The sequence below is a fragment of the Tinamus guttatus genome, unplaced genomic scaffold, assembly GCF_059628265.1.
Source record: "Tinamus guttatus ecotype Peru unplaced genomic scaffold, ASM5962826v1 Tinamus_guttatus_pri_ptg001626l, whole genome shotgun sequence".
In the NCBI taxonomy this organism is placed as follows: Eukaryota; Metazoa; Chordata; class Aves; order Tinamiformes; family Tinamidae; genus Tinamus; species Tinamus guttatus.
Window position 1 is genome coordinate 1 of NW_028290160.1, and position 8,818 is coordinate 8,818.

The 8,818-nt window shown below is 66.4% G+C and overlaps 4 protein-coding genes and 1 non-coding gene across 5 annotated transcripts; 4 read left to right on the plus strand and 1 right to left on the minus strand.

The window, feature by feature from the left end:
* Positions 1 to 760: 760 nt before the first annotated feature.
* Positions 761 to 2,907, minus strand: CUNH11orf98 (chromosome unknown C11orf98 homolog). The gene is made up of 3 exons (XM_088539383.1): positions 2,804 to 2,907; positions 2,602 to 2,726; positions 761 to 983 (listed from the first exon to the last, which is right to left on the minus strand). The coding sequence occupies exons 1-3, from the start codon at positions 2,837 to 2,839 to the stop codon at positions 761 to 763; spliced, it is 384 nt and encodes a 127-aa protein (XP_088395509.1). The 5' UTR covers positions 2,840 to 2,907.
* A 227-nt stretch (positions 2,908 to 3,134) lies between these two features.
* On the plus strand, positions 3,135 to 3,270 carry LOC148590182 (small nucleolar RNA SNORA57). The gene has a single exon (XR_015914352.1). It is a non-coding gene; the product is annotated as a small nucleolar RNA SNORA57 (small nucleolar RNA).
* Positions 3,271 to 3,389: 119 nt separating this feature from the next.
* Positions 3,390 to 4,791, plus strand: CSKMT (citrate synthase lysine methyltransferase). Its single transcript, XM_088539384.1, is given in 3 exon segments — positions 3,390 to 3,435; positions 4,145 to 4,712; positions 4,714 to 4,791. Coding segments are annotated over 3 exon segments (690 nt in total). The 3' UTR covers positions 4,790 to 4,791.
* Positions 4,792 to 6,039: 1,248 nt separating this feature from the next.
* On the plus strand, positions 6,040 to 6,375 carry UQCC3 (ubiquinol-cytochrome c reductase complex assembly factor 3). Its single transcript, XM_088539386.1, has 2 exons — positions 6,040 to 6,164; positions 6,244 to 6,375. The coding sequence occupies exons 1-2, from the start codon at positions 6,045 to 6,047 to the stop codon at positions 6,373 to 6,375; spliced, it is 252 nt and encodes an 83-aa protein (XP_088395512.1). The 5' UTR covers positions 6,040 to 6,044.
* Positions 6,376 to 6,505: 130 nt separating this feature from the next.
* DMAC1 (distal membrane arm assembly component 1) lies at positions 6,506 to 7,469 on the plus strand. Its single transcript, XM_088539385.1, has 2 exons — positions 6,506 to 6,692; positions 7,373 to 7,469. The coding sequence occupies exons 1-2, from the start codon at positions 6,506 to 6,508 to the stop codon at positions 7,438 to 7,440; spliced, it is 255 nt and encodes an 84-aa protein (XP_088395511.1). The 3' UTR covers positions 7,441 to 7,469.
* Positions 7,470 to 8,818: the final 1,349 nt, after the last annotated feature.

The window sequence follows — 8,818 nt, forward strand, 5'->3', positions numbered from 1 at the left end:
CAAAAGGTTCCGCATTGGAGGTCCCTATTTTCTTAGGGGGGGGTCCTGCATTTTAGAGTCCCGTTTTTTTGGGGGGGGGGGGGGTCCGCATTTTCGGGGGCTCTCGTATTTTTTTGGGGGGGGGTCCCGCCTTTTAAGGGGGTCCCGCATTTTGGGGGGTCCCTCATTTTTTTAGGGGGGGGTTCCGGGGGTCCCAGCGGTACCTGAGCGGCGGCCGGGGGGGGCTGGCGGCGCCGGGGGGGTCGCACAGGGCCGACATGGCGGCGCTCACCGGGCCCGCTACGGCGGCCGGGAGGAGCCGCCGCCGCCACCTCCGCGCATGCGCGCCGCGCCCCGCCCCTCCCGCCCCGCCCCCTTCCCCGCGCGCCCCGCCCCTCCCCACGCGCCCCGCCCCTCCCAAACCCCTCCGTCCCTCCCAAACCCCGTCCCTCCCCGGGCAGCGCGAGCCGCAAAAGGAACGTTCCGGGGCACAAGAGTTCCGGTGTCCCCTCTTCCCGCTCCCCCTTTTCCAACGGGAATGGGATCGGACGCCAAGATCCTTCTCCGCCGCCACCTTTATTCCATGCTCATTCCCTCCCCATCCTGCAGGGAGAACTGTTGGGAATGCCGATGCTGCGGCCCCCAAATCCGTCCCCCCAACAACACGGAACGCGCGGGAATTCCGACGCCGGAATCAGCTCCCGGCTTCCGCCATCTCCACGTCCCCGGAGGGCGCCGCTTTCCGCCTCTTGCCGGGGCCGGTTTCGCCGTCCCCTCGGCGTCAACTGGGCGGGAGGGAAGGGGACAGATCGGAGCCGCCGTCACGGGGACAAGGCCATGGTGTCACCGTCGTCACGGGGACGGGGGCCGCGGCGTCGCCGCCGTCACGGTGACGGGGCCGCTCACCCTGCATGGCCGCCCGCTCCTTGGCCGCGTGTTCCAGCTGCTTCAGCAGCTTCCGCCGCTTCTTCCCCGACAGGGTGATGTTGGCCCTGGGGCTCGACCTGGCGCCGCGTCCCCGGTGTCCCCGCGTTGTCACCGCCGGCCCCCGGCGCCCTCCCGCTGGCCCCGTCCTGCCGCCCTTGCCCCCATTTGGGCCCTCCTGTCCCCTGCTGTCCCCATCCCGTTGTCACCATCCTGCACCCCGGTCCTCGTCCCATTGACTCCCTCCCGGTTCTACCGTCCCCGTCCCTTTGTCCCCGTCCATCTGTCCCCTGTCCCCATCCCTCTGTCCCTGTCCCCGTCATCCCCCTCCTCATCCCATTGATTCCCTCCCTGTCCCACCATCTCTGTCCCCATCCCATCGTCCCCAATGTCCCACTCCCTCCCCATCTCGTTGTCCCCATCGTCCCCCTCCCTGTCCCGTTGTCCCCATCGTCCCCATTGTCCCCAATGCCCTGCCCCCCATCCCGTTGTCCCCATCGTCCCCCTCCCCGTCCCATTGTCCCCATCGTTCCCATCACCCGGCCCCCCGTCCCATTGTCTCCCTCCCCGTCTCGTTGTCCCTATTGTCCCCAATGCCCTGCCCCCCCATCCCATTGTCCCCATCGTCCCCATCGCCCAGCCCCCCTGTCCCGTTGTCCCCATTGTCCCCAATGTCCCACTCCCTCCCCATCCCGTTGTCCCCATCGTCCCCCTCCCCGTCCCATTGTCCCTATTGTCCCCAATGCCCTGCCCTCCGTCCCATTGTCCCCATCGTCCCCCTCCCCATCCCATTGTCCCTATTGTCCCCATCGTCCCCAATGCCCAGCCCCCCCCCCCATTCTGTTGTCCCCATCGTCCCCCTCCCCGTCCCATTGTCCCTATTGTCCCCATCGCCCGGTTCCCTCCCCATCCCGTTGTCCCCATCGTCCCCCTCTTTGTCTCATTGACCCCCCTGTCCCCCTCCCTGTCCCGTTGTCCCCATTGTCCCCAATGTCCCACTCCCTCCCCGTCCCATTGTCCCCATTGTCCCCCTCCCTGTCCCATTGTCCCCATCGTCCCCAATGCCCCTCCCTCTCCCCATCCCGTTGTCCCCATCGTCCCCCTCCCGGTCCCATTGACCCCCCTGTCCCCCTCCCCGTCCTGTTGTCCCCATTGTCCCCATCGCCCGGCCCCCCCGTCCCGTTGTCCCCATCGCCCCCCTCCCCGTCCCGTTGTCCCCATTGTCCCCAATGCCCTGCCCCCCGTCCCATTGTCCCCATCGTCCCCCTCCCCGGTCCCATTGTCCCCATTGTCCCCATCGCCCACCCCCCGTCCCATTGTCTCCATTGTCCCCAATGCCCTGCCCCCCCCGTCCCATTGTCCCCATCGTCCCCCTCCCCGTCCCGTTGTCCCCATCGTCCCCCGCCCCGTCCCATTGTCCCCATCGTCCCCCTCCCCGTCCCATTGTCCCCATCGTCCCCAATGCCCCTCCCTCTCCCCATCCCATTGTCCCCATTGTCCCCCTCCCTGTCCCATTGTCCCCATTGTCCCCATCGCCCGCCCCCCCCGTCCCATTGTCCCCATCGTCCCCCTCCCCGTCCCGTTGTCCCTATTGTCCCCATCGTCCCCAATGCCCGGCCCCCCCTCCCCGTCCCGTTGACCCCCCCCTCCCGCCGTCCCCACCCCGTCCCGGTTCCGCCCGTTCCCGCCGCCGCTCACAGCCGCTTCCGCAGATGATGCACCGTGATGAGCCCCTCGTCCACGACGGCGCCCACGATCCGCCGCTTCCGCCGCTTCTCCCGGCTCAGCACCCGCCGCCGCTTGAACAGCTTCTTCTTCAGCTCCTGCCACCGGAAGAGGCGCCATTAACACCGGAAACCCCCCCCCCTCACCGGATCCCCCCTCCCGCGCCCCCAATCACCGTCCGGGGCCGGTTGATCTTCCCGCCGGTGCCCATGGCGGCCCCCACAGAGCACGACTTCCGGGAAGGTCCCTCACTGCGCTTCCCCTTCCGGAGAACGGCAGCGACCCCGCCCCCGTCCATTCGAATCGCGGCGGGCGGCTGCCATTGGCTGAAGCGCGCGCGCCGCCGCCGCTGATTGGCCGCCGCCTCCTGCCAATCGCCGCGCGGCGCCGAGGTTATAAAAGGCGCCGCGCGGTTGCGCGGCCGCCATTTCGTGAGGTGAGCGGTGAGGGGAGGAAGGGGGAGGGCGGCAGCGGGAGCCCCTTTTTAAGGGTGGGAAATGCCGGAGCCTCCCGTTCTTGGCGGCCCCGGGCCACGCGGTGCCCGGGCCCGTGATGTGCGGAGGCGAGAGCGAAGCCCGGTGCGATGTCTTCGGTGCCCGCGGCCTCCGTCCGCTGGTCCTACCCTCGCGCGCCGGGACACGGGGCCCGACAATCCGCGCGTCGCTCCCCGTGGCCGCCGCCGTTCTCACCTGCCGCTTTTTTATCGTTTTCCTCCCTTAGGAGCCGCCTGCGGACGCTGCCGGCCCGGATCCCGGTGGGCCATGGGGGCCCGGGCCGGGGCCGCCCGGCGCCTCTGCTCCGCCGCAGGTGGGTGGCCCTGGGGGGTCCCTGTCACCGTGGGGACCTTCCCCAAAGGCCTCTCTGTGTCCCCAGGTCCATTTCAATCCTCATTTGGCCAAGGAGATGGCTCTGGGGCGGTCGCTGCCGCCGTGGGGACCCTCCCAAAGGCTCTTCTGTGTCCCCAGGTCCATTTCAAGTCTCATTTGACCAGGAAGGTGGCCCTGAGGGGGTCCCTTTCACTGTGGGGACCTCCCCAAAAGGCTCCTCTGTGTCCCCAGCTCCATTTCAAGCCTCATTTGGCCAAGGAGGTGGCCCTGGGGGGGTCCCTTTCACTGTGGGGACTTCTCCAAAAGGCTCCTCCCTGTCCCCAGCTCCATTTTAAGACTCCCTTGGACAAGGAGGTGGCCCTGAGGTCCCCACACGCCATGGGGACACCCCCAATGTCCCCCCCAGCTCCATGTCAAGCCTCCCTTGAGCAAGGAGGTGGCCCTGAGGTCCCCACACACTGTGGGGACACCCCAATGTCCCTTCCAAGCCTCCCTTGGACAAGGAGGTGGCCCTGAGGTCCCCACATGCCATGGGGACACCCCCAATGTCCCCCCTAGCTCCCTTTCAAGCCTCCCTTGGACAAGGAGGTGGCCCTGGGGTGTCCCCAGCACCCTGGGGACCCCATGTCACGACCCAGCCCCGCAGCCGGGGGGGGTGGCCTCTCTCCAGGTGTCCCCAACCCCTCCAGGTGACCTGCTGGGCTCCATGGAGCGTCCGGAAACCTGGGATCGCTTCTATTCCCAGCGGGAAGCGGGAGCCGGCGGCCACTTCGACTGGTTCTTCGGCTACGAGGCGGTGGCCGAGCTGTTGTCACCGCTGCTGTTGTCACCGTCCCCGGAGGCCACGCGGGTGCTGGACGTCGGCTGCGGCACCTCCGCGCTCGGCCCGGGCCTTTACCGGGAATCCCGGCACCCGGTGGACGTCTGGTGCGTGGACGCGGCGCCCGCCGCCCTGGTCACCCTGCGCCGCCTGTTGCGCGCCTGTCCCCCTCCGCGGCACCCCCGCTCCCGGCTCCGCCTGTACCAGGGTGACGCCACCGCCTTGACGGCGGTTCCGGGGGGGATTTTCCGCCCGGGTTCCTTCCAGCTGGTCCTGGATAAGGGCACGTGCGACGCGTTGTTGCGGCATCCGCAGGGATCCGGCTGTGCGCGCGGCCTCGTGGCCGAGTGTCTGCGGCTGTTGGCGCCCGGCGGGCGCCTCCTGCACTTTTCCGACGAGGATCCCGACACCCGCGGGCCCTTCCTGGAAGCGGCCGCCGGGGGGGGTGAGCGTGGCCGAGCTGCAGGTCCCCGGGGGGGTCCCCTACTACGTCTATACGGTGGTGAAATCCTGAGGGGGGGGACGCCGGTGTCACCTGTTGGGGTCAGGGACGCTGCGGTGTCACCCGTTCAGGACGAGGACACACACTGGTGTCACCAGTTTGGGGTAGGGACACACTTAAGTGTCACCTATTTGGGATATGGACACTCCGGTGTCACCTCTTGGGGGACAAGAACACTCCCGTGTCACCCATTTGGGATATGGACACTCCAGTGTCACCTTTTGGGGACGGGGACACTGCGGTGTCACCCGTTTGGGATACAGACACTCCGGTGTCACCCCTTTGGGATAAGGACACACTCCAGGGACAGCTGTTGTGTCACCCATTTGAGATAAGGACACTCCAGTGTAAACCTGTTGGGGACAGGGACACTGCGGTGTCACCCATTCGGGACAAGGACACACTGGTGTCACCGGTTTGGGATAAGGACACACTTCAGTGTCACCCGTTGGGGACGGGGACACTGTGGTGTCACCCATTCGGGACAAGGACACACTCTGGTGTCACCAGTTCGGTGATGTCACCTCTTGGGGGACAAGAACACTCCCGTGTCACCCATTTGAGATAAGGACACACTCCAGGGACAGCTGTTGTGTCACCCATTTGAGTTAAGGACACGCCAGTGTCACCTGTTGGGGACAGGGACACACTCCCGTGTCACCCTTCAGGGGACAGGCACACTCTAGTGTCACCTGTTGGGGGACAAGGACACACTCCAATGTCACCTCATGGGGACAAGGACACTCTGGTGTCACCCATTTGAGATAAGGACACTCCAGTGTCACCTCTTGGGGACAAGGACACTCCAGTGTCACCCCTTTGGGATAAGGGGACACTCCAGAGACAGCTGTTGTGTAATGCGGGAGGGGGACACAAAAGGGACACCCCTCACTACAGATCATGAAATAATTATTAAATTATTAAATAAGTTATTAAATAGTCATTAAAGTTATTGACCCCCCACACACACCCTGCTCTGGTGTCTCTGTTCCCGCTCCATGAGGTCCTGCGTGTCGGGGCGGGGAAATCCTTAATTAACCTTATTGGGGGATTCGTTAATTAATGCTAATGAGGGGGCGGTCCTTGGGTTGAATGGGGGGGGCAGGCACGCCCCCCCGCGCGAAGCGCTCTCTACGTCACCCCCCCCCGCAAGTCCTCCAGCTCGTCTCTATGATCCCGCCGTCTCTATGATCCCGCCAACTCTATGGCCCGGGGCGGCAGCGGAGCGGCCCCGCGGGAGCCGCTCTAGCCCGCGGCGCCGCCGCCCATGGAGACGCTGCGGAGCTGGGCCCGGGCCGCGGCGCGGGGCGCCGTCCCCGTGGGGCTCGGGCTGCTGCTCTGGGCGGCCGTGGGCGCCGGCGAGGGGCGGCGGCAGGAGACGCTCAAGGTGCGGGGCGGCCGGTAGCGGCGGCGGGGCCGGCGCGGGCGGAACCCGCCGCCATCACCTTCCTCCTCGTCCCCGGCAGGCCCTGCCCGAGGGCTCCCCGGAGGCCCTGGCGCGGCGGCGGCTGCAGAACGAGCAGGTGATGGCGGCGCTGCGGGAGGCGGCGGAGACCGACGAGAACGTGGCGCGACGGACGGTCCCGTGGAGGAAGTGACCGGGTTTGTAGCGAGGGGAAGCGGAACCCGCCATATGCAGCGCGTGTTGCCGCGCGGACGGTTAAGGGCGTTGCGCTGCCCTCACTCGCCATGGCGGCGCCGGCGTCGCGCGGCCCTTCCGGCGAGGCCATGAGCGCGGGCGGCGAGGCCGGGGCGCCGCCGCGGCCGCTGTTCGGGGGCTGCTTGAGCTGCCGCATCCTGGGGGGGGTCGGGCTGCTCCTCGCGGGCGCCTGGATCTACCAGGGCCCGCGGCAGAGCATGAAACGGGGCATCCCCCCCTCCATGGGCGCCATCGCCCAGATCACCTTCGCCGTCAGTGAGTGCGGGGGGGGGGGTGACCATGGTAACCGCGGGGGTGACCATGGTAACCGCGGGGGTGACCATGGTAACCGCGGGGGGGGGGGAGGTATCGTCATGGTAACGCGGGGGGGAGGCACCGCCATGGCGGTGGGGGGTGGTTACCATGGAAATGGGGGGTGCGGGGAGGAGCTCCGTGGGGGGCGGCTGTTACCGTGGAAACGGGGGGGCTGTTACCATAAATAGTGAGGGGGGAGCCCCATGGTGACAAGGGGAGGGGGGTTATTACCATGGAAACGGGGTGGGGGCCTCCATGATGGGGGGGGGTTATCACCATGGAAACGGGGTGGGGTGGGGGCCTCCATGATGACGGGGGGTACCCCGTTTCCATGGTGATAACCCCCCCCAGTCCTCATGGAGGCCCCCACCCCGTTTCCATGGTGATGGGGTGGGGGCCTCCATGATGATGGGGGCGGTTGCTACCATGGAAACGGGGGGGGGGGAAATTCCCTGGTGATGGGGGTCAGGTATAAGGGCACGTTGCCATGGCAACGGGGGGGGTAACCTAAATCGGGGGGGGGGGGGGGAAATTGCCATGGCAATGGGGCTGTTTGGAGGAAAAACACCATGGCAACCGCCCCCCCCAGGATTATGGGATGGCGAGGGGGGGTCTTACCTGTGTCGCCCCCCCCCCCGCAGGTGTCGCCGCCTGGGGCGTCGTCATCCTCGTGGATCCCGTCGGGAAGCAGATACGGAAGACGCCCTGAAGGGGCCGGGAACGCCGGAATCCTGGGAATTCCACAACAGCGGGAATGCCGGAATCCTGGGAATTCCACAATAGCAGGAATGCTGGAATGCTGCCACCAGCACTGTTGGCCCTGCCGGCGGCTCCGTCCTCAAATAAAACATTTCCATAGCTGTATTCCCTACTTCCAAGCTCACTTCTATCCCCAAAACTCCTTTTTCCTTGGGGTGGTGGGAAAACTGCTGAATCCAGAGGGTCCTAGCCAGGAAACCGGGATAAAAGCAGAGCCGGGGCCGGGGGGTTGTCTGGGATGCCAGGGTCCTCCCCAGCTTTCTGCTTTTGGACATGGAAAGGGCAGGATTTCCCTTGGGAATGAGGCCCCAGAGCCCGGCGGAGGCTCCCGTTTGGTCCCACCTGGAACCACGGATTTTTGGGGATAGCGGAGGCAGATCCGGGGCTCCTTCACCCGCTCCCATCCCAATTTCCTCCTGCCGAGCCCCTCATCCGGAGCATTCCAGCAGCATCCGGCATTAAGGAATACCGGGAAGCGGGCACAGGGAACCAAGAGGGAACAGCCGCATTGGGGGGGACACAACAGTTTTATTTCCCGGAGGATCCGGCGCTTCCTTCAGCTCTCGCCCTTGGCCACAATGAGCACAGCCGAAGGCACCAAACCTGGAAAAAGGTTGGGAAAACCGGGATGGATGGAGGCCGGATCCGGATGCGGCTCCGGCAGCCCCGAGCCATTCCCGGCTCCGTACCCAGCTCCTGCAGCGGCTTTTCCATGTCGTCCTCGGTGAAGACGCGGCGCGGGAACGGCGTGAGCAGGCGGAAAGGCTCCGGAGCGCCGCCGCGGTGTAGCTCCACGTACAGGCGGACGGCCGCCAGCTGCTCCCGCGCCCGGAACGTCTGCGTCAGCGAGGAGCCGTCCAGGAGCCGCACCTGGGAATGCCGGAATCCCTATGGAGCTGCCGGCAGCGCGATGGGGCCTGCGGGCACCGGGAATTCCAGCTCCGGTGCCGGGATGGGCTCTTTTCACTCCCTAAAATGGGAGCTGCTGCTTCCCGGGTGGCACCGGGATTCCATCGGGCACTGGGATCTGCTGCCGGCACCAGAATCTGGGATCTGCCCCCCACTGGCACCGGGAATCTCCCCTTTGGCACCGGGAATCTCCCCTTTGGCACCGGGATCCGCTCCCCCCCGGCAGGATCGGGATTCCTCTGCCCACTCCGGCATTGGGATCATCTCCCACTTCCAGAATCCCACCCTGGCACTGGGATTCTCCCCTGCAGACACCGGGATTCCCCCTTCCCATTGGCACCAGGATCTTCTTTCCTACTACTAGGATCCATCTCCGGCACTGGAAATCTGCCATTCCCAAGCACTAGGATTTCTCCCCC